Below are 25,386 nucleotides of genomic sequence, written 5' to 3'. Positions count from 1 at the left end.
GAGTGTATCATCCATACTGCACGGTACTCTCTGGAGATTCCTTGTAAGCAGACAAAAATTGCTGCTAATCACCCAAAATTCATTTTGCATATCCCTGATATGCACACACATGATTGTGCTTCCCTTCTTGCAAAGCTTCAACCTCGGTTTACGTGTTTACTATTAAGCAGTACGAGTCCTTCCTGCTTGTGCCGGCTCGTTGATATTTTCCATGGCCCGCTACCTGTCACGCCACCTCACGTCGACGTGCCTCTTAGTGCGTGTGCACGAGACAATAAGAAGACGCTCCACTCGAAAGCTCCACGGGGAAGCTTTAATTTGAATAACAGATGAATGTCTGCCTTATCGTTAACATCTTGTTTATGCCAGTGTGCAGCTCTAAATCTTGTATGCTGTCATGTGTGAGGAGACGATGACAGTCTTGTCAGCTGTTTCCTTTTTGGAGTTGTTACAAAAGTGAGAACATTTCTTTTTTTAAACATCTTTTTTTTTTTTTTATTGGGGGTTGATATTGCGTGGAAATAGCTCACCAAACAAACAACACGTTGTGTTTCTGAAAAACCTCTGAGGTATCTGCATTATTTAGGCAATGCAGTACCCCCGAGCAAACCATATGAGAATAAAGTACGTTGAACACTAATAAACTGTAAAGTGCGAGGCAGCTCTCATCCTCTACTTTAGCTCAGCTCAGTGAATTTCTAAATCAGATAGGCTTATACTTTTAATTTTGGCTATGATAATACTTGTAGATATGGCCCCTTCTTATGATGAAGCTGTTCTAATAAAGACCCTCAGCTCATTGTACTGATGCCCAACAGCCACACACTGTAACTTAAAGGAAGCTTACAATATGAGACTGCGCTGGTCACGATAATCTGCTAAAATTCAATCAGTGAGAAGCTGATAGACAAGTTCTGACTCAGTCGCTGCATATACTGCACTTATCTCATAAGAAAGGCATATTTGTTATCACTGGTGTTCTCTGAACTCTGTAGCCAAGGAGACTGAAAGGGACTTTATTTGCTGCCAGCATAGCAATATTGCTTTGACGGTTATTTAAAAGATAACAGCTGGCTGACTGCAGTAGCTAGTCTAAAAAAGGGCTTCTTTGGTATCTACTGGAGGAGACAGAAATTTTATTTGGCTAGTGTAACAAATGGACAAGAATCAGCAGGTGAAAGATTTTCTTGATTTGTCAGAAAACAGTGAAAAAAGCAGATTTTTTGGCTAATAATAACTCAACAATGTTGATTTCTGCCTACTGTAATTTAAAAAGAGACAGCTCATTATCATTTGACTCTTACAGTATTCAGACTAACACTTAACAATTCCCCAAATCATCATTTTTCTCTGGTCCATTTTAAGGCTCTGATCAAGCCTTTTTATTGTTTTTGTTCATTTTGTCCCGCTCGCGTTTCCCGTCTCTGTCGTTCGTCACTGTTCAGACACAGAACACCCAGGAGAAGAGCAGGGCCCCATAACCGTGCTCTCTTTTAAATATACATACAACAAACTGTGTTACTGCAGATGCACACACAGAAGCTGCAGGTAGTCATTACCGCTGCCTGAATCTGCAATGTGTGCGATGTAGTCACAGACACACAAAATGGAGAGCTTTGTGTTACCCAAAGGCAGTCTGTGGATTCACGTCTTCCATGGTCATCACTCTTCTCTATGCCCAACGGTCTCTCCCTGCCACACACCATCCCTCACATATCTTCCTACCGTGCTCCACTAGAGCCTCCCTGGCCTCCTCTCCAATGACATATTAAAGCTACTCTCCTCTCCCAACAGCCAGAGACACCCCTCATTCATCAGGCGCCGTGAGTGAGCTCTCTGCCCTCCTTCGCCTATCCCCACACACCGCTCCGCAACAACGAGAGACCGAGAAAATTCCCAACAAAAAAAAAAAAAGGTTGATAGCAAGAAGAAGTGGAGTAGAGGGAAGGCGATGGCGGTGGAGTCGGGGTAGTTTTTCAAAGTGAGAGTAAAAATGAAAGCGAGCGTGCGAGAGGTGAAGCGAGAGCGGAATCATAACGTACGGAAATTGCTTTCACAGTTGCTGCTATCGGTGTTTGTGAAAGTCACTAAACTCTGCCTTTAATGATGTATTTACATTTCAACCACTGTGACATTAGGTTGTTCAGCCATGTGTGGGATAAGTAATACTGCTGTGTTTGCTGAGCTGTTAAACAGGGCATTTAGATGCAGCACTAGTTCAACACAGAGGAAGTGTAGGTGAAATTAATTTGGCCCATCAGTGTATCTTGTACATATATATACGTGTGTGTCTGTGTGTGTTGTGGGGGCTTCATTTGATTGGCTTTTGCATGACACAAATCAGTGTTTACAGTTCTGACACGTGTGTATTTTGTTATACACTTCAACACTATGAATCTCCTCCTGGTGCGTCTCACATTCTTGACCCTTCAGTAGCTCTAATAACCGGCTGTCTCCCAGAGTTCCCCTGACCCAAACCTTCAAACCATCTGGTGCACGCCACCCCTGCTCACCCTGCATGCTTCTGCTGAATCCTGAATACAGACAGACGCACATGCACTCGCTGCTGGCCCGATTACATTTAAGTATGAGAAAATAGATCGGCGGGGTTGCTGTTGTTGTTGTGGTTTGGTTTCGGGGAAGGTTGTAATTATCCGGTGAACAGAAGGGATATTTTGGACCCTCTTTTGTATTTAGGAAGTGAATTTCCTCTCCCGAAGCCGTGTCTCACCACCGTGACTAATCTGGCTCTTTCATGGTGAAGCATGTTGGCTAGCCGGCTGCGCTGTGCACATATACATCCTCGTGGTGGCGAGCCATCCTAGCGCCGCTGCTGTAAAACTAATGGCCGTGAATGTGAACACGGTCTCCACCTGGCTCCGATGGTCATCCAGGTGTGCCTGATGAGCCATTGCTGTGATTATCAGCACGGTGCATTAGCACAGCTTGAAGCCCCTCAAGTAAACCACAGAGGAGAGGCGAGCGTTTGTACTGCAGGTGGTCCCCAAACTATGCTAATGGGCTTCCACCTGCTGCTGGGTCACTGAACCTTCTGGAAAGCCCCTGCCCGTGATGCTTTTGGTCTGTTAGAGGGAGCCAACGCTGGAGCCCGACTAAAATTAGGCACATTAGGAACACAAGTGCTTTGCCTTACTTGGCATGTCGTTTATCATGTCTTCCATTCAGAGGCAGAATTCCCTATATGGGCAGATTTGGATTTCTGTGCACCAGGGTGTGAGTGAATGTCTGTATAACACAATCTATACTGCTGCTGTCCCATGCTACAATTTTAGAGGAAGTAAACCAGAACCAATCACATCTTCTCTAACTTCCAATCTCCGTTCATCACCACGGTGCTGTGGGCTTTCGTCCATGTTGGGACGGCTGCAGTTTTCATGCCACGGGGTGCCAGGGAACGGGTGCCCGTGGCATACAGACAAATAAGACGAGGCTAGGGGAAGGGGCTGGCACAAATGTCCACTTTGAGAAAACCCATAATGAGCACACTGTGGCCGCTTTGGTGGCACTTTCATCAACTCAGCAGTTAAATGCCTCTCTTTATTTAGCTCCCAGACTGTGCAGACTGTCAACTGCACCATCAAGACAATCCTCAGTCACACTGAACAATGGTACATTAACATTTCTTACTGGGTGCAGTCTACTACGGTGCGATTACCGTGCCCACCCATTTATCTACCGTCACATTACTCTGGATGAGGTTCAGATCAATGCTCTGTTCATATTTCCATCTACCCTGAGATGCCAGATAGCAAATTAAAAGAGAAAGTTGGTGATTGCAGAGACCTTTAGTATAGATTGGAACTGTCATAAAATCTCCACTGCTCTAGCTAAGTGTCTCAGACAGTCTGAAATATATATATATATATGTACATATGTATGTGATGTCTGTTTGTGTGCCTGTGTGTCCTTGCACAAGTACAGAGCACCTTTTGAATCCATTTTCTCAGATAATACTTGTCTTAATGCAGTGATGCATTAGCCACTTTATTTAAGTTCTCTGCACTAATCTGTGCTGCAGCGAGAATCCCTCTGAGTGTGCAAGTCAGCGAGGGAATGAAGACCTTGGCCAGTAACCTCAAACTCCACTGATCTCTTGCTGTACCCGATATCTTTGCTGTCATTCCCTGCCTCCCTGGCCCATTACTCATCGTGCCCTATTAAAAGAATAAAGCCATACAATGCATTATGTAGCATATTGCTTGACAAAAACGGCATTGATTGTGTTAATAATTTCCACTGATAAATACCTCCATTGATACGGAGGATGTCCTTGGCTTAACTTGGCCTTGCTTCAGTTTCGGACGTCCTCCCGAACACTGGCTGGTCTGTGCCTCTGGGTATAGAGGCTCTCTGTATCTTTCAGTGAGCAAATAAATTCAAGGGGAATATCACAGACGCAGCTGTTGTTCTTTTAGTACGAGTTAGAGAAAGTCGGGGTTAACCCGCCAGTGACCAGAATTAACTCGGTGCCTTCTAAAAATATGGACCGGGCCACAGCGATGACCCGTCAGTAACACTGACCAGCGGAAGTGAATGCTCTTGTGTTTTTTGTATGTGGATTAAACCTCAGGGCGAAGGAGTGAAACAACTGCATGACCACTTTGCTCTGCGGTAGGGGAAAGGGAGGAGACTGGTGGGAGTGCAACAGCAACCCGCGGCCTGTCCGATTAATTAGCGCAATTGGTGTGAGTTCCTGTTCTGCCATCAGGGATGTGGGTGTGTTGTGCTGGCAGCAAAATGACCTCTGCACTGTGGCAGGGCAGTATGGCGGCACGTAGAAGAGGAACAGCTTGAAAACTGCCCGGGTGGTCCTGTTATATTAGTAATGCAGGCTATTTGCTGGATGTTCTGTCAAAAATCCAATATTTCACAATAAAAGCTTACCTGTGTCTTGTCCGTATCTCTCATATCCTTTTCCTCAATCTCTCACAGAGCCCATGCGCGCATTACGGGGACTCGCCGCCACAGATATCCAGCCCAGGCAGTTGTCCCTGCAGTGGGAGAATTTGGCGTTCAACCTGACACGCTGCCACACCTACTCAGTGTCCCTGTGCTACCGCTACACCATGGCGGGAGGAGGCGGCGGCCACAACACCACCGTACGCGAGTGCCTTGCAGTGGAACACAATGCCTCACGCTTCACGCTGCGTGATCTGCCACCCTACCATGCCATCCATGTCCGTCTGTCACTGGCAAATCCAGAGGGGAAGAAAGAGGGCAGAGAGGTCACCTTTCAGACGGAGGAGGACAGTAAGTCCCAGAAGGAGATTACAGAAAAGACAGTAGATAGATGGTAAAAGACGGAGCGCAGAGAAACTAAAACCGAATAGAGCCACTGGATGAATGCTACACATTCAAGGTTCACTACCAGTTTATTAGATCTGCAGCAAAGTGCAACATTAATATCTGATCAAATGTTTCTTAAAGTTCTAATGATTTCAGTGAAACTGTTTTATAATGGCGGATGTAGTCTGTGTTGCTGTTGAACTCGTTGTTTCCTACTAGCAGGTGTTTCTGTTTATTATCTTTTCCACCTCATTTAAATCAATGAAGGGAGGCTAAATAACAGAATCACCTTGCTTTATATTGCAGTACAACTGAGTAGGGTTGCCAACCGTCCCTTAAAATACGGAATCGTCCCGTATTTAGAAACAAAAGCACACGTCCCGTATTGAGCTAATAAGGGACGCACTTTGTCCCGTAATACAGTGAGAATCAAAAGTAGTCTATAAATGTTAATGGAATTAACGCTTTGTTGGAAAGCATAATTCCCAGCCCCTCTCCTGCTTTGTGACCAATGAGCTGACAGCACACTTATGACAATTCGAGTATGACAATTCAGATTACCGCTCATCTCATTGGTCGATGAAAGGTCGCTTACGGAGAAAATACCGGAAGACAACAGATGACCACAACAAGAAGCATGGCCAACAGGGAAACAAACGCAGACACTGCGGTGCAAGTCTCGGACGACAGTACACCTAAAGCTGGGCAAACACTGTGCGATTTTTTCAGTCACGTTATTCAGCTCCTGCTCAAACTGCACGATTGACTCGCAGGGGTTAGAAGTTGGTAGGTCACGATGCAGGTCTCACACTATACCGCCCGATGCTCTGATGCGACCTGAGTGCTCACACTGTGCCTCCATAACATGAAGGTTATAACAGAAAATCTGTCGCTCTCTCTCTCTGTCTTTCACTCACACAGACACACCACCATCAACTTTGCTAAATTGCTAATAAAAAACATGATCAGGCAGCTGTGAATGAGCAGCAGTGTAGATCCAACTATTTTCACGGTTGTTGTGGTCGTGATAATTTTGTGATGCCACATCGAAAAGGCTCGGATGAGCTTTCCAAAGTTCTACAAGTTGTGCCTCCATCGCTTGTGTCCAGATCACACGCTGCACAGCCGTGCTGCGCCGTCTTTTTCACCGACGTTTACGTGTTTGCGCGTGAGCAGTGTGAGCAGTGTGAGCGGCTCACGAGCGATTGATGATCGGGAGCTGCTCGAGGTGTTAATCGCTTCTCCTTACCCCACGTATACTACACGATGCACGATGAAGGCCAAAATCGGGCCGATCACCAAATCGGTCGCACGACTCAAAAATCCGCTCAAAATGGGCCAAAAATCGCACAGTGTAAGCCCAGCATTAGAGCAGCAATGTTTGTTCGCTCAGAGAAAGAAAAATAGGCTGCAAAAGTACAGGGAGGAATGGGAAAAGGGAAACACCTGGCTGGGAAAATACACCATAACACCTTTAAAGCGCACTGCACTGTGTGCCGGCGCACTTTTTCCATAGGCATGCTTCTAGTGGTGGGCACATGAAGAACATGAGGGGCGTGAAAGCTCGGGGAACCCTTAACCAATTTCTTGTCCACCAGGCCACGGCAGAAGCAGATATGGTATGTAAACATTGGTTTGTTGTTTAAACCCTCTGGTTAAGGTTAATATGGGCATGTGCAGTGAATATCAGCGCTATGTGGCCAGAAGTGTGATAATATAACTTATTTTGTGTAATAAACAACTGCAAGGATAGATGATTACAACAAATAGATCACTAATACATAAAAGTAATACATAGATGAATAATGATGATGAGTTATGATGCGTAATCATGGGAACAAGTGGGTTTACAAACCTGATTAGCTTTAGAAAAGCTGAAATAATACCTCAACTGAAGCCAGTTGTACTAAATGCACTAAATGTGCACAATTACAAGAATGATTTTGTTCTATTGTTTTCTATTAATTTATATAATTTTAAGTTAAGCAGGACAGAGTTCTTTTAAAGAAAGATTTACTTATATTCTCAAAAGTTAAGCATGACAGGCTTCTGTTTAAGAAAGAGACCTGTTTTACTGTGTTAATGTTGTCATTTTGAGCTAAAAATAAATGGCTAAATGATCATTTGTTTCCCATATGGTCATATCACAAAGAATATGCATCTGCTTAAATCAAATTCAAGTCAAATGGTTAAAAAATAATTTCACACACAAAAAAAAGAGCTACCACACTGGGAAGGGTGAAGACAACTGGGTTGCCCGGCCCTGGCCACGAGGTGTCCCTTATTTATTTTTCAGGGAGTTGGCAACCCTACAACTGAGAGAAACAAAAAGCTGAGCGCTTCCGAGATTAAAATAAAAAATCCAATCAACACCTTTCCGAAACACTTTTCTTCAAAAGCATTGTAACCTTGATGAAGGTGAGAATATTGTAGGACTGTTGCTTTAAAAAGCTGTAACATTAGCAAGGTGTACTAATATTAGAGCAGCTGGGAAAAATCTTAAAGCTGCTCTCGCTCCTTAACAGCCAAAGAACCCGTCATTCATCAGGCCTTCATATTATAAATGTTATTTTCTTAAAAAACAAACAAACAGAAACCCTCCACTCTCCAATTATCACAAAGTACAAGTTCCAATAATATGTGGTTCCCACTAAATGTTGGCAGTCCAACGTTTTATTGCCTTAAAGCATTTGCTCAGTTTGTCACATGCTAAACTGCGGTCTGGGGTTAGCTCACTGTATGTTCTCATAATAAGTGCAGGCTTCCCACATTGAAACTGTCCCATGTTATAATTTTGTGGACATACACCACCTCCCTAGGATTGTGTCGTCCCTCTTTTGCTTGCAAAAAAGCCCTGAGCTATTGAGGCATGGACTTCACCCGACCCCTAAGATGTGCTGGTGTATCTGGCACCAAGCTGTTAGAAACAGAACCTTTAAGCCCTGTAAATTGTAAGATGAAGCCTCCATGGACTTGTTAGACTTGTTTGTCGAGCACATCCCACAGATGCTTGATTGGATTGAGATTTCAAGGGGAATTTAGAGGCTAAACAACTTGTTGTTGTGCTCCTGAACTATTTTAGTTTTGTGGCAGGGCGCACTACCCTGCTGAAAGAGGCCACAGCCATCAGGGAATACGGTTTCAGTGCTTAGGTATTGATATATGTCAATGTACCATCCACATGGATGACAGGACCCAAGGTTTCCAAGTAGAAAGCCTCACACTGCCTCCGGTGGCTGGTCTTCCTCCCATAGTGTCCAACTCCAGGCCTCAAGGGCTGCTGTCCTATAGGTTTTAAATGTGTCCTTGATCCAACATGGCTGATTTAAATGGCTAAATTACCTCCTCAAGTTCTCCAGAGGCCTGGTAATGAACGAATCATTTGATTCAGCGGCGTTGGCCCAGGGTGAGATCAAAAACCTGCAGGACACCGGCCCTTGAGGCCTGGAGTTGGACACCCCTGCCATAGTGCATCCTAACACCAGGTGTTTCACCATGGTAAGCGATGCACACACAACCGGCCATCCATGTGATGTCAAAGAAAATGTGGATACCTTCCTCCATGGCTCCGTGGTCCAGTTCTGATGCTTCGTGACCATTGCTGGTGCTTTTATTTGGGGACAGGGGTACACAACAAACTGCAATGCGGATGTAGATTCTGACACCTTTCTACCAGAACAGCTCTGTGCATTAGTGATCCTTGGTCACCTGTAACCTTGCTGCTGGTTCACCGCTGTTCTTTCTTTGTGTTTGATAGATATAAACCACTGCAGACTGGGAACATCCCAGAGTTACAGTCCTGGAGATGATCTGACCCAGTTATCTAGCATCACAATTTGGCACATCTCAGACTTGCTCAGATCCTTAGGTTTGCCAGATTTCTGCTTCTAACAAATCAGCTTTGAGGACAAAATGTTCACTTGCTCCTTAATATCACCCACTCACTAACAGGTGCCATGATGAAGAGATAATCAGTGTTATTTGCTTCACCTGGCAGTGGTCATAATGTTATGCCAGATTGATGTAATTCTGCTTTTCCATCAGTGTTCAAAATACACAAATCCATTATCAGCCCAGTTTTGTGTAATTAAAACTTCTCCTCCCCTCTCCCTTACGCATTAATACAGAAAGGGTGACCGGCTGACTGAGTCAGCATCACAAAAGATCCATTTCATTTTTAGATGGAAATAACATAAAAGAGAAAACATATCTGAGACTCGGGCAATCCCGAGATAGGATTTGGTTCTTATTTCTTATCTCCTATTATTCCTGTGTGCCTTCACAGATTTTCTGCGTGGTGGCTAAAGGAGAAATTCTGCCGTGAACCAAAAAAAGGAAAAACATCTAAACAAACAGGATTTTTCAGAAAGCTACATACACACATATGTACAGAGAAAGATAGAAAAAGAGCAACCAAATAAGAGAGTGAATGTTTTTCTTTTGCTTAGATAAAGATGAGTATATGTATAAATACAAACAGTGTGTGCCAATTAGAACCACCTTTTCCAAAAGTCCCAATAAGCAAATTTGTCGTCCTGACTAACCCAATTCAAAAAAACAGTCAACTCAGCTGTTTGGCTCTCGCTTTAGCCTCAGGCCTGAATCTCACATAACAGTCTTCCTCTGCGCAGTACTCGCACAGACCGCTGGGACCAGGACTTCAACTGAATGGCCCCAAAACCATGTATAGTTGAGAGCTCAGGCCTTCACATATTCATCAGTATATTTAAGCTTTGACTGAAGCAGAATAAAAAAATATAATTCTTTTATAATATTTTCTTTTTTCTCATCTTTGTAATGGGTGCATAATTTATGCAGTTCTGTATCCTTTTTGTGAGTTTTGCCTGCCTACTGCTCTGTGTGTCAGAGTGCTTTGTGTGATGCGTCGCTCTGGGCCACAATGACATTCACTCTGTGATATTGACAGGAGAGGATCACTGTGTGATTAGCCCTTCAGTTTCCCTGACAAATGTTTGTTCTGTAATTTCTCATAGTCCCCGGAGGCATCGCACCGGAGTCGCTCACCTTCACCCCACTGGATGACATGATCTTCCTGAAGTGGGAGGAGCCTGTTGAGCCCAATGGACTTATTACCCAGTATGAGGTGAGCCCATGGAGACATGAGGGTGAATTTCTTCGATGTGTAAATTTAATTGGTTGTAGAGTTTGGTGGATTGGGGCAGGTGCGAGCATTTAGTAGTCTCTCTGTTATCATTGTTGGCTCCGCTGGACTTAAAAGTTGACTTAATCAGCTAACATGGTTGCTGTGCTGTTGTTTGCTGATTCTTTTAATGATTCTGGAGTGTAAACATATTCAAATCTAATAACAAGCAAGGCTGTACCCATGCATATCAGCATGTTAAATACCAGTGGCTGGATGGGTGATTAATCAACTTCTCTGTGCTTTATCTTGAACTTTATTCAGGGTTGCCATGGTTTGCGTACCAGAAACTAACTGGGAAAATATTTCTGTGTACAAAGTCTGCAAACGTATAGATGTCAAAATCCTGAACTGTCTGATGATGATGAATCAGTTATTTAAGTGCAGTCTGTACAGTAGTGATTTTAGACTACAACTAAAAGAGAATTTCATATGCTCAGATGAATCTTTAAAATAATGAAATTACATTGATCTACAGTAAAATAAACACAGATATTAAACGTGTTATTGCTAGGAAACCATCAAACTAGCTCGTATTCTCTAGCCAATAGTAACTCTGATATTCCTCTCCTGCCCTGACAGACAGCTGGAAAATTTAATTTGAACCTGACTTTGGTTGTTTAAATAGTATTATGTTTAATCATATTTCAACGTCCTGTTAAACACTGTCGGCATTTCAGTTGAAAGGCGCAGAGTGAGGTCTCTGTCAGTTTCTCTCCCTACCTGCCATCCAAGCTATCCGTGCCACCTGCACCGTGGTGCCTTATTTGTAAAGTGGCTTTGACAATACAAAGAAAAACCCAGTAATATTCTAAATAAAGTTGTTAAATATTATATACTACAGATGGAAAGCATAGTGGTATTAACCCTATTGGTATTGTATAGTGATAAAAGTGAGCATCGGGATTGTATGAGTGCATACACTATTGCTGAAAAGAAAAGTGATGCAGGGATGAGTTTTAAGACGTCAAATGTAAAGAATAAAAAAAAATCAGTTTTAATAAATTTAAACATCCTTAATTTTGTAAATCAGGCAAATTAATGAAAGACCATTGAGCCAGTGAGTAAAACATTTGTGCCACGTGTGCCATCAACAGTGTGTCATGTGAGAGACGTAGGTCATACATGCTGCCTGAAAAAAGGAGACTGACACTCTGAACTCAACTATGATAGAAGATCAACTATGATCTTCTTCTGAGATTTTGAGTGGCAATCACTCCTGGGTGTCATCCAATGCAAGACCTCCCCAGAATATATAATGCCTGCAAAGTATAGACGCCTTACTCACAGTTTCAGTAAAAGTCCCGGTGCAGGCATCTGCTGTGTGACCTCTGTAGGATAAAACGTACCTCCAACACATAAAGGGCTGCTGGGATAGTTGGTAAAGTCTTAAAGCTAAGCAAAATGCACGATCAGGCGCTTAACTGCAGGCTGAGTTTCTTTATTGGGTTGCTTGCATCATACATACGACTAAACTCATAAATTAAACTGAGGTGGATGTGGATGTAGTTTGTTCTACTGCTTCCATGCCATTTTTGTGGTCAAGAATAAAATATAATTTTCCCATTTGGTTTGATAAATTTAGAGGTTCTTTTTAAGGGGTTGTTAACTTTATATTCAATATTTTTACCAGCACAAAAAAAATCTCCAGCAATACAAAAAAAATAACAAACCCAAACAGCATTTTCCTGGAACTGAAACGTGCCTGTTCTTTTTTTGTTTCCTGCCTAGTGCAGAAAATATTTCCCTCTCTAGTTGCTGAACCAATTTCAGCATTGCTGCAACTGGCACAGCACAGATAAAGTATGTGCTTAATCACACAACCGCTCTGCTGCAGTTTATGCTTTTTTCTTTTTCCACCCAACGGACAATGCATGTGTGTCTTTATAAACAAAAATAGCAGCGATGACTGGATATGCTTTTGCTGACCCTTGAGCACATGGCTTGGTCTTCTTGTCCTGTAGAAACAGAGAGTGGCACCTTAATCGATACACAAATTTTTGCTGTAGGGCTTCTGCTTAGCTGGACAATCATTTTGCATTTACTTTACACCCTCTGTCTGCAGAAGAGTTGAGCATGCCTACCCATGCTCAACTCTTCCTTCCGTGGCTTCTCTTGCAATGTCACCTCAAGGATATATTAAATAGAATTTCCAGTTTGACATATAAAGTGGAGGCCGCACAAGATTTTTACACTGTAGTGTACACTGATCTTCCTCAACTGACAAAGAAAGCTTTATACAAAGCTGTAGAAATCCTCTTCATTTCTCTCAGATTAAACTATTGACCAGTCTGCCTGAGCCTATCGACCAGAAAGCTGTCCTGCAAGCCCTCCTCGTTCTTCTGTGCTGGGTCTGGCATTTTTTATGAATGCCTTTGTAGCAGAAACACAGTGGTCTGTCTTTTCTCAGTCACTGGATGGCTCATAATTCTATCTTCTCCCTACGAGCATGAGCAGACATTAAGCTCTTCTTATGATAATCAGCAGAAGCTTCGGTTCAGCTCGAGCGTCAGTGCCGGTGTGTGCAACGTGCACGCGCACGAGCACATACGGTACGCATCGTGTGTGTGTTCGTTTCTTCAGTGAAGTGGATCTCCTCCAGCTCCACGTTTCCCTAATACGCTCACCCTTGTCTGATTGCGGTAAGGTCATCTCATTTAGCTCTCCACTATTTCAAAGAGCATAAGTGGAAATTCTCGTGAGGTAGAGGCACAGCTAATCACCTCTTGAGGAAAAACTTTTGAAAAGATTACACTTTTTTGAGGACACTCTCGCGCACCGATTTCGTAGTGTTAACAAGTGTTAATTAAACTCATAAACACTTCACAGTATTGATTTTCATGCTTGGAAATACTTTTTAGTGCGCGAGGTTCCGTCTCTGGCCTTCATAATGAGTTACTTAGTCAGAAAATCACTTACGGCTTCCAATGCTTCTCACCAGAGCTCCATGTTGCTCGTATGCCTTTGAGCTAATGGCGACCATGCCAATCAAGACGTATTCACCTGAAACTGGAAACCACATGAGCAATTAGCATGTTTATTTAGTGAAGCAGTTTTTATTTCATGTCAAGTGAATCATATCAATGACATATTTAATTTACTACTTATGACCGAGCCATTTGTGCACCTATTTGATGAACTCAACTGGGGGGAAAAAAAAAAAAATCACAGTTGAAGTTTGTTAGCAGGTATAACAACAGAGCAAAAAAACATTTTAACTGTTTTTTAATGCTGTTTTTATTCCCTATCTGACATCAGATCAGCTACCAGAGTATCGAGTCATCTGATCCGAGCATCAACGTCCCAGGACCCAGGAGAACAGTGTCAAAGCTCAAGAACGAAACCTACCACATGTTCTCCAACCTCCACCCCGGAACGACTTACCTAATCTCCGTCCGGGCACGTACGGCCAAGGGCTTTGGCCAGACGGCCCTCACCGAGATCACCACTAACATCTCTGGTAGGAGCGCCGCTGTCGGAGCATCCGTGCTATCGTGGGCGACGGTGCGAAATCTGGTGTTAAATCATAAGATAGAAATGAAGGCGGGCGTGTAGAGGCTGTTCTCTGTGCCATCGCTGCCTATCGCTAATGCAGCATGCAGGTACAACAGTGAGACTTCACCCACTGTGTGCTATAATTAGAAATCAGGTTTTCTCTCTTTTAACCTCTGTGTTTTCTCCCCTCGCTGAGGCAAAACTGCTGCTCCCAGAGTGCAAGAGCTATTTTCCAATTGCCTTTCCAATCTAGTGGCACGCTGTCATCTCACAGTCCTCAAGACATAAATTAACTTGCAGGTAGCAGGAAAGCACAACAGAGGGGACACTGCTGTGCGTTATGTATGAAGAAAGATTTAGAACATTCTCGGGACCAGAACACCCCTTCTGAGAGTCTCAGAGCTTATTACTGGTGATAGAAATCCAACCTTTGTGTTTCTGTTTCCTTTTAATGATGCATTTGCGCTTGTTAAGGGATGAGATTACACCTCTGAGGAGCACACAGCACGACCACTCCCACTCGGTCTCGCTCGAACATTTACTCTCTCTGCCCCCATCTCTTTGCAGAGAGGTCCGGTTTGTTTAATTATAGATTTAGTGCACAGGCTCACTCGCTGTATGGCAGACAGCAATCTGGCGTGGAGCCAGACCACAGATAGAGTCCAAAAGTCTTTGCAGATCATCCTCAGCCTCCTCCTCTGGCCCACGGTGCAGAACATTCACTTACACTGAGCGTCTCTCAAATCTGCACTGACAGCTAGCAAACACTGAACACCTTCAACAGCCACTACTGTCAGCATCTTCAAGCAACACCCACCGCGGAGTATCCTTCCACGCACGTTTCCTTATTCGCGTGCACGCGGAGTCGTGGCTGACGGGCACTAATCTCTCAGACAGGCTCAGTGTGGCAACTGGCATCGAACCCTCTTTTTTCTTTTTTGGCAGCACGTAATGTCGACAATAGTGCATCTGGTTTTCCTCAATAACTCACCTTAATTGATGCGTGCTCTTTCCTTCTGCGCTATTAGTGAACTGCTTTTTAATATGATAATTATCGATTCCTCATGAATAGTTTGCTCTCTTCCCCCTCGCTAATTGACTGCTGATATTAAAGAAAAATGTGCCGCCACATCTCCAGGGAGGAGCATGACTTTAGCCAAATCCTTTTAAATGAAAAACCCATTCAATTTAGCTTCACTCCCTTTACTTTTAATTGGACTTGTTTCTAAGACAACTAGAAGGGAAATTCAAACATTGTACTTAAAATGACAATATGGGGTTTGGGTATATTAGCCCGTTTATCCCTGTATGCTGACAAAGGAACGAGTCTTTGCTCAAAAAGACAGTTTGTGCGGCTTAGACCAGGGGTGTTAAACATTAGGCTCGGGGGGTCACACTCTGCTCGGCAAAGACTCCAATCTGGCCCACTGGGAAGCTTTGAAAAATGTGAAAGATGGGATAAGAATTTTCAGCTTTCACCTGTATTTTCATACTTTTTACAGCTTTTCCCACTGATAAAGACCTCCCCCCCCCCCCAGTCATTCATACTAAAACAAAGTAATTAAGTGCAAGTTAAAATTACAGGGCTGTCTGTGCAACGAACAAACAGATTTATTTTTGTAATTTGACACAGTTCTTTCTTATAATTTAAGCCCAAAGAGTCGTGCTGACAGATTTCTTTTCACTTGCCACAGTAGAAAAACTTTGTGTGGAAAAATTGATCTGCACTGTAGTTAAACTTCTTGACTGCACATTGACAAAATCAAGTTTTGCTGATCCGACCCACTTAAGGTCAAAGTGGGCTGCATGTGGCCCACGATTCAAAATGACCTTAAAAATTCATCTCTGAATTTCTAGTTCCATAGTCTAAACTGTAAATATGTAAAAGATGAATAGTGATGTAGCTGTGTGCACACATTTTTTATCTTAATGACATGGCGAGATATGCCAGTGTATCAACAACTGTCTGCATTGCCACTAGTTAGTGTACTATGAGGAAAACGCTATATAGTGAGTGAGTGAGGCTCCGTGTTACGTGACATTTCAAGGATGAACATGTTTATGTGAAAGGACAAAGAGGCAGAAATGAGCACTGGCTAAGGCTAGACGTGTGCTTATTTGCGTGTGCTTTTATTGTTTTTGACATGTAAGCTTTGGTGTCTGGTGTCCACAGCTCCCACCTTTGATTACGGAGACATGCCGTCTCCGCTGAGTGAGACAGAGAGCACAATTACTGTCCTGCTGCGCCCCGCCCAAGGCAGAGGAGCACCTGTTAGGTGAGGAGATCATTTCAGGTACAGAAAATTGATTTTCATCAGTGCTCCAGGCTTATTAAAATGCACATCCGCTCTTTGTACAGCACATACCAGGTAGTGGTTGAGGAAGAAACTGGGAAGAAAGTGAAGCGGGAACTGGGGGTGCAGGAATGCTTTCCGTTGCCCATGTCACACGGGGAGGCCCAGGCCCGAGGGACGCCTCACTACTACACAGCCGAGCTGCCGCCCAGCAGTCTGCCCGAGGCCAGTCCCTTTACTGTGGGTGACAATCACACGTATAATGGTTACTGGAATAGCCCTTTGGACCCCCGCAAAAGCTACCTTGTCTACTTCCAGGCTATGAGCAACTTCAGAGGGGTGAGTGACTATAAACTTGCACTGGTGTTGCAGCAAAGCTGGATACGTTGTTTTTGCAGACCTTGTTATAGTCTGTGTCAAATTGTACCAATGACACTCCTGTTCTTTAATGTATTAAACGTTCTCAAATCAGTTGCAGGCCTTTGTATGGAAAACTGTTCTGTTCCCCACTGATGCTAACACACCCATCTCCATAATATCCCAGTTTAATCCCTGGCCAGTGGTAATCAAATGAAGTCAGTGGTGTTTGGCGTTAATGAGTATCTGTATTTAAAGTACTAATGCTGTGACTGATGTATTGTGTGGACCTCTGAACAAGCACTTATGCAGTGAAAGAGGTTGTTGGATGAAAACAAACTGTGCAGGCAAATGTAACTACTTGAAAACTACAAACGCTTACATCCTACCACTTTGATTCTCTGCAAACAAAGCATTTCTGAGACAGGAATTACTTGCATGTATTACTTACAGCAAGCAAAGCTCTGATTAAGTGGAATTACTCAGAGTAAACAATCCACTTCATTCGCCTCCTCTGTCCCGTTACCTCCATGTCCTTGTCTGCTCCCCTCTTTCTTTATGCAAATAATTAGTTAATTATCTTCGAGAAAAATCCAGATGTAGCTGGCCAGGGTAACGCAGAACTAAACCTGAGGCTTTTACGCGACTGCTTTTCTGTCCACTCACTAAAAACTTGCAGACCTTGTTTCCACACGGCTGTGCTTGCTTCCATTTCATTGTTCTTGAACAGACAAAGACCTTCAGTTGTACCCAGAGGATGCCACATTACCTTTCCAAATTCCATTACAGGAAGAGCTGCTACCTGGGTGAGGCAATTACTTAAGGATAATTGGGCACAGGTGCAGCTGATCAGTGGTAGAAAGCTGCTGCTTTAATATTCACAGACTGTGGCAATGTAGCTGAGAGTTATTGCCGTAGGTAAAAACACAGTCTTCTGTGATCATCAGCTGGTGATAAATACGTGCAAGCTGGGTCACTCGTGTCTGCTTATTTTTTCCGATTTCTGTCGGCTGCTTTTTCATTAGGAGTGTGCGTGTGAGTGTTTTTAAAAATCCTGCAAACAGGAGCTGGGTGACTCGTCCCCACCAGTAAGATCTTTTTCCAACCCAGTGAAAAAACACACGGACGGAGTGCTGTGTGAGCACTTCACACAGCTAGGCTACCAAGAATGGGATTAGATAGGGGCGGCCTGGCTTTACCGGCGGATGGGATTAGGCTTTGTTTTGCCTGGCAGGGGGCCAGCATCCATGACCCACAGTGATGGGAGCACAGTGCCAAATCACACAGCCAACATTGTCCTCAGTCCTTTAAACATTGCTTTGCCTGGAATTACAGATGCAGTGAGTGTTTAAATCTGTATATCGGTGCTGCAGGACTGAACCGACTTCACTTAAATCAGCTTTTAACACAAGGAGTTTTAGTCAGAACAAGTTTACCCTCACAAACACATTATTTCGGGGAGTGTGTCAGACCTTGCTCAGTGTTCATTGCTTAGCACAGGATCTTATTAACCTCCTAAGACCCGAACTCTTTCACGACATGCATTTTTAATTTCTCTTTGATATTTGGGCTGATTGGGGCCCGATGAATGTAAAAAACAAAGAATTACCAGATTTTTTTTTTACCTAATTTTTGTTTTTAAGAAAAATGAGAGCCACATATGAGGATATTCATTTAAAATTTTGATATAACAGTAGCAGTATAATGTCCTCGTAAGTGGATATCAGGCCCATGTAGAGCAAAATTTAGTATTTTGGTCTAAATAACCCAAAATGTGATGTCCACATATGTGGACGGCAGGTCCTAGGAGGTTAATATAGCTTTTTCATTGATGTCAGTGTAATAGCTGTGTGATGTCAGTGAGTTCGGTATAGTTAAATCGAACCTATGCTTTGTATATAACCCACACACATCACAACAGGATTATGAAAAGACAAGGATTGCAGGAGAAAAGGTGTCATATGCATAATGTAACAAAAAAAGTATTAAAGAGTGTAAAATAGCAGTAATTAGACTGCTAACAGAGCACACAGTTATACGGCATGGCACTTAGCTTGTTAATGATATTAACGTCATTAGCAGGCGCAGTTTTTCACCTCCCAGAGTCATTTAAAAGTGGCCACATCCAAGTGCTAATGACAAAGTGTATTAAAACCATCAAGCAGATGTTCACGTTTGGCTCCTGTAGCCTGCACGGACCAGAAATGGTTCAGCAATTGCTAAATGTTTTGTCCTGTTTTGTATCTTCCTGCTTGTGCTCCATGTGCATTTATGCATCACAGGCCTTTTCACATTTTCGCATTGTGCGCACACTGTCACAAAAATGTAGGCCAGAAAAGTGAACGTTGGCATTTTGAATTCGATTGCGTACAGAGGCACAAATGCATGTACTGGGGATATTTTTGTAGTGGTGTTTTGTAAAGAAGAGAGCGAAGCGTAATTACTTTATGCCTGCTCGTTTTAGTGGAAGAAAAAAATGTAAAGAGCACTCCAGAAGCTGGCAATGAAAGTAGTTTCTCTCCCAAGAGTGAAGCATCTGAAAGTCACAGACACCTGGATTAAACACTTGTTGATGCCGTGCTGACATAATTGTCATCTTTAACAGTTATTTAAGCTATTGCACCCCGGGGGCCAAACAGAGCTGTCATCACGTTTTATGACTTATTGGGACGCCTCGTTATTTCAGAATCTCTGTGGTTTATTTAAGGTTTTGTCTTTGTGAAGGGGAAACATTGAACCTCTATAATGGTGGAACAGTTTGAACAGTATATGGGACCCATAATATTTGGTATTTACCCATGCTAATTATCTAGAGAGTGGCTCTCAAGCCTCTGTAATTGCTTTGATTGATCCATCTAAAGAGGTACTTGAAAAGCTGTGGATAAAGGCTGTAGCTTTGAAGGATACAGCATACCCATTTATAACCACTACACTTAGATCTTCAAACTTTGCACACACATACACACAAACACTGTAAAAACCTTGAGTGTGTGCCATAGAGCCCTGTGTTGCATGTTGGCATTTGCGTTTTGTATTTAGAGCTGCCAGGAGCCACCAGCCCCTCAGGCGTAACTGGCACAGCGTGGGGAGACGTGATGTTTCTTCCACAATCTGGAGCTTGCCAATTAACACTTCTGCCGAGCTAGTGCACAATGACTTAGATATGCGAGTTGAAAAATTTACTTGTCCATCACGACGACCTATTTTACATCATCTGCATTAAGGAGATGTAAATGTATCTGTCTTAATTTGCCAAAGCTTGTAATGATTGAATGTATGAATGATTTCAAATACTTTCTTCATAAAGTAGACTGCTTCAGATGAATCAGCTTTTCTTTCGTAAGGAAAATGTTTAATGTAATTGAGTCAGTCCACAGAAGGCTCAAAGTCCCCAGTCAGCAGTCTGCATGTTCCAGTTCTCCTGATACATGCAGTGGAAATGAAGTGGGTTGCACTTTGATGAATAGTATTAATTAAAACAAATTGATAATCATTTGATAGCAGTTGATATAAATTATATTAGAAATGTGGCTTAAAGTAAGTTATATAAATCCACCTGTCAGCTTCGTTGTATTGTGGTAATGTGCAAAAGTGTTTCTTTATATTTTGCTAGGAAAATGGGAAATTGGTGCAGCGATTTATCGAACCATGCAGACATACATGGAAATATAATATATATAGCATTTACTAGTATAATATTTGCTTATAACATTTCAGTTAATAATACAGTATGGAGTAGGGGTGGGTGATATAAACGATATACGATAGAAACAAAATAAATTTGGCCAACGATAGAGATTTTGACTATACCGCTCTATCACATGTTGATGATGTTATCAAGCTGCGCCTGTTTTGGTTGAAAGCATTGCAGTGGCTACAACCAGTATCATCTGCAAATTATGGCGGGCGACAGTCATAGCAAAGAGATGAAGCACTTTTGAAATATGGGGAAAGCCAAAAACTGCGCTTCCTCCACTTCCGTAACATTGATTCATTAATGCTGAATTCTCTCGCAGCTGCTCTATTCCCATGTTGTTGCAGTATATTAATAACTAACATCGTATTGTGGATGAATGATCTCAGTTGTTCTCCTGACTGAAGTTTGGCCCGTGTATAGCATCCTGCTATGCGATTGCATTTGTCCCCAACCACCAGAATCCCTCACGTTAACTTTTATCGAGTGGAAAAAAAGTTGGCGTTCATCCTCCAGCTTCACTGTGCTAATGTTATGCTAACATAGCTGTGTCGCTAGCAATCACGTAGCACAACATTATATACCAGGTAGTCCAACTTCAGTAACCCTGCAAACGCCACTGCTGTTTAGTTTTCTGTCTTCATTTATGTCGGAAGTGGTAGCCGAGCTGTACGTTTTCATTTTTCAAAAATCTCTCAGTCAGAACATGGTATGTCATGTTTAGGTGGAAACTAGCGAGCTAACTTCCTGCTAACTTCTAACTCCGTTAAATTTAATAACTTCTGTTTTCATGGATGCCTGGATGTTAAACTTAATTGTTACACTTGGTAAAGCAGCAATGCTGATGATTTTATTGAAGATTAAAGATCAAGCAGTGAGGCTTACCAAAGTTGTACTAAAACACTTTTTAACAGATTTCTGCACGCCCAAATCGGTTTGAGGTCAGTAAGCACAACCAGAATTCATACATAAGGCACACTCTCGATTTTTGAGAAAATTAAAGGATTTTAAGTGTGCCTTATAGTGTGGAAAATACGTTATACAGAAGAAAAGAATATATCGCGATATATATCGTTACCGCACATGCTTCAAATTATATCGCGATATTAATTTTAGGCCATATCGCCCAGCCCTAGTATGGAGGCAAACACAGAATTCATTCAATTCACTTTCAGGGTGCTTGAAAGTCAATATTTGGTTTGGGCACCTTTATTCTTCAACACAGCCTGAACTCTCTTAGGCAAGTTTCTCTTAATTCCTTTAAAGAGTCTCCAGGAATAGTTCTCCAGGCTCCTTGAAGGACATTCAGGTCTTTTGATTTGGATATTGGGCTGCCTTTTGTTGGGTTTTCTATCAGGATAATTGTACGTTTTTACCAGTAAAGTATGCTTTTTTACTGCACTGGCAGTGTTTTTGGATTATTGTCATGCTGAAAAACAAAGCCAATCAGATACTTTCCAGATGTTATTGTATGGATAATCAAAAATCTGCCACGTCTGTGTTAACAATTACAGCCCCAAACCATCGAACCAGACATTTCAAATATTTGGTTTTTGGTCTCATTTTTCTATAATTTGGCAAACCTCAGCCTTTGCTCCCTGTTTCTCTTCCTTACGAATGGCTTCTTGACAGCCATCTTTCTACTGAGAGCATTTCTGATGAAGCTTTAGTGAAAAGTAGATGGATCAACTGAAGGGCCAGCTTAGAGTTTATTCGCAAAGAGTCCAACAAAGCTAGATCCACTTCAAAGAAAGCAAGCTAACTAGCAGCTAACTAGATTAACAACAGCCAAAATATCTTGATGCATGCTCATTCATCCGTGTAAGTAAATCTAACATTAAGTCCGTACTGCTTGTCTTGGGAATAAACATCATATTTTTGAAAGCAATTGTGTGTTTTTATGTGTTGTAATCATAATTTTTTCACCACATGATAAATATGTGCGCCTCGGCTCAGTATTTCACATCCTCTCTTCTATTATCACATCTCTTTCATGCAAAATGCAAAGTGACACTTTCCCCCTGACGTCTGTGTTGTCTTTCTCTTTCAGGAATCTAGAATAAACTGCATCCGCATTGCTCGCAAAGGTAATTCAACATAAATATCTCACCTCCCAAAAACACTGTGACCTGAATCCATTTCCCTGCATCATTTCTAAATAACTTGCAGTATTGTGTACTTTTGTAGAAAGACAGGACATTACGAATGTGACGGTGATGGTGTGTTTACTCTGTTGTAGGATGAAATATTCACGAGGTGATTCTTCGCGTAGCTTTCGTTTTTAATATGCTGTCGATACATTGTCACCATTTATTTGTTCGTTAAAACGTCCAAATACTTCAGATCTGCCGGTTTGACTGCCCAGCGTCGCTACTTCGTGACACCTCGTGGTAGAGCAAACAATAGTTAACCTGCCGTGAAGAGGAAACTAACAGGGGACAGATGGTTCAAACAAATTAGTGACCTGATCAGCAAATTATTAAAATTGAAAAAAAGACACTTTAAGGACTATTTTTCCTCCCTTTGTTACAGTCACTGTTGTTAGAGGCAAGGTTTCATTTTAGTATTCTGTAGTTCCCGCCTATCTCTCTTCTCTTAAGTAAAAAGGTGAAGAACTGGACAAATTTTCTCTGGCGGCCCCGGTTGTTTAGCACTGGGCCTCAGAGAAAAGGGCAACAAGCAGGGAAGGATTAGAGGTCAGGCTTTCATCCTGTTTGTTTGGGGGCTGACACTGGGACACGTCGTATCAAAGGCAGTCTCTTTGTTCTAATCAGCAGCCCACCAGACAGCTACATCTGAGGGCTCTGACCTCTGCGCTGTCCAGAAGGGTTCTCCAGATCAAAACTTCCAGATGGAGCTACCTTGGCCTATATGAGAAAGCCCTCCCTGCCTCCTTATCTTTACCTCGGCTTTTTTGATTCAAAGGCACATGAAAAGGGCAGAGAAATTGACTCTAAGTCCTTATGGCAGGAGAGCCCCTCCACCATAGTACACTGTCAGATCACGGTAAATAAAAAGTCATGTATTTATAGTTATCATAGCACCGCAACAGTAAGCGGAGCCTTGCAAGTAAATTGACTTGGCGGGGTGTCTTTTTCTTTTTTTGGTTAAGGCCTCTTCTTTTGTGAGAAAATAATGAAAAAGATGAGGCTAAGGCGAGGCCAGCCTTTTCAGCTCGACTTCTTGCTCCCCACAAGTGCCAAATTGGGCATTGATTAATTAAAAGTCCCCACAGCAACAGACTTTATGCTGCATGTGCCACTTTTATTTGACACTGGGCAGAGACAGAATGAAAGAAATGAACAATGGAGCTCCTAAGATAAAAAGAAAATACAATTAGCAATGAAATAAAATACCTGTAGAGAGAACAGAAGTGGAGATAAGACAAAAGAATAAAAGGTTAAATGCACAATTGAAAGTTATGATTTAAAAAAACTGCCAGCACTACATTTTCACCACAGGCATGGTGATATAACTAAAAAAACCCTGAAATGCCCATTGATGACAGAAAAAAATGTGGGTATTTCCAATTTCAAGGTGTAACAGGTCACAGGGTTGTTTTTTTTTTTTTTTTGTTGCTATGTGCGATCTCCATGATCCCTCTACCATTAACAGAGCCTCTGCATCATCGGGTCCTAAGCCGTTATTATCAAGCAGCCCATCACAAGCGAAGTGGAGGCAAATGATTCTGGCTTGGATAACAAAGCTGGAGATTACATTTCAACTTCCAGGTGACAGTTTAATTAAGGATCCTCTGGCAGGCTCAACACAACAATAGACTTCCATTTCTCCTCTAAGTGCCAATTTCCACCATCGGGCAGCTGGCAGGTGCATGGATTCATGTGGAAATCTATTTCATGCTCGTGTTTGGCTTAATAGAAATTTTGAGGGTAAAAGAGGCAAAACCGCCTTATCTGTCCAAAATGTCAGAAAACTGAAATTGATTTTTCACCTCCTCCGCTACATTTTTAGCCCGTATAAAGAAGCCTTCCCCTAATTTTAAATGAAGTTGCGGCATAAAATAAACAGTGAGCATCTGAGTTTGTGTCTGAGACGGTGCTTTGAATGGAGCGCCGTCTCAGACACGCTGGAGTCTTTGGTATTTGTCGGTTACAGTCGCTCAGAGACACAAAGGCATTTTGGATGTTGGTGTGTCCCTGTGTGTGAACAGAAACCACAAAAGGAATCACTCACTGGCTAAATCCTTTCTCACCACGGCGGCAGACGCGACGTTTAAAAGCAGCACATGCAGAGATGTCACGCTATCGGATTAATATGTAATCGGAGGACAGCGACACGAAAGTGATGTCCAAAGCAGTTTCAGAAATAACAGCCTTAGACTAATATCAGGCCAGTGACTAATTTCCCCCTATTCTGATATGTCAGACATTCATGATTGATTAAAAAAATCCAGCCAAATCCTACCATGATATTGCACTACTTTCATCTTTATTTGGACAGAGGGTTCTAAGGCGGCCCAAGTGCCCATGGCTGCAAATGGTTGGACTAAAGCACGGCTCTGTTTTCATTTTCCCTGCCCCAGATCTGATTTTCTTTTTCCCCAGCAGGCTGTAAGATAGAGCTCTATCCCCAGGCCTGCTCTGACTTTCTCCCACTCTCCAGATAGTTTATACTGTTCCAGTAAGCTCTGGAGGGCTGGTTTCCAGGCTGTCAAGGCCTGGAGGACAGGCTGACACACAGGGAAAAAAACTGGATCAGTGGGCTCCTAGAACAAGGCAAAGAAAGACCCACTGCTCAGCACCATTTACATAAGTATGAAGCTTTATGTAGGAGAAATGAATAACCTGCTATTATGGTAACGACCTTTCCAGTAGCTCACAGACAGCGGGGCACCTTGAGACTGTACTGTAAAGCAGTGTGGAGGATTCTGACTGGAAACTGATTATTGATTGGAAATTGACTTCAGAGGTCAGTGAGTGTATGACAGCATGAATTGCAATCCAAACGTGTCGCGTTATAATTATAATGTTTAATGCACAACTTTTAAATCAAGAATGATTTGCTGCTCTGCTGTGAGTTCACCGCCTCACTCTCCCAAATCTGGAGCCTTGTAAAAT

General features: G+C 42.6%; 1 protein-coding gene and 1 long non-coding RNA gene across 5 annotated transcripts in view; one reads left to right on the top strand and one right to left on the bottom strand.

Moving 5' to 3' along the window:
- The window catches only part of ptprub (protein tyrosine phosphatase receptor type Ub), a 203,580-nt gene that overhangs the window by 133,588 nt on the left and 44,606 nt on the right, over positions 1-25,386 (top strand). For all 4 annotated transcript variants that reach the window (XM_086310943.1, XM_086310942.1, XM_086310941.1 and 1 more), the window contains exons 8-13: positions 4,954-5,271; positions 10,302-10,411; positions 13,727-13,928; positions 16,137-16,239; positions 16,323-16,596; positions 22,359-22,395. In XM_086310943.1, coding sequence (XP_086167069.1) covers positions 4,954-5,271; positions 10,302-10,411; positions 13,727-13,928; positions 16,137-16,239; positions 16,323-16,596; positions 22,359-22,395 — 1,044 coding nt within the window. The remainder of the gene's footprint in view (positions 1-4,953; positions 5,272-10,301; positions 10,412-13,726; positions 13,929-16,136; positions 16,240-16,322; positions 16,597-22,358; positions 22,396-25,386) is intronic.
- Positions 16,115-17,330, bottom strand: LOC147318815 (uncharacterized). The gene is made up of 3 exons (XR_015131495.1): positions 17,066-17,330; positions 16,330-16,495; positions 16,115-16,232 (listed from the first exon to the last, which is right to left on the bottom strand). It is a non-coding gene; the product is annotated as an uncharacterized LOC147318815 (long non-coding RNA).

Source organism: Aulonocara sp. 'chitande type north' Nkhata Bay, linkage group LG11 (genome assembly GCF_057382095.1).
Source record: "Aulonocara sp. 'chitande type north' Nkhata Bay isolate Kocher_YH1m ecotype deep benthic linkage group LG11, A_spYH_male_GT1.1, whole genome shotgun sequence".
In the NCBI taxonomy this organism is placed as follows: domain Eukaryota; kingdom Metazoa; phylum Chordata; class Actinopteri; order Cichliformes; family Cichlidae; genus Aulonocara; species Aulonocara sp. 'chitande type north' Nkhata Bay.
This window is presented reverse-complemented; position numbering and strand designations above follow the sequence as displayed.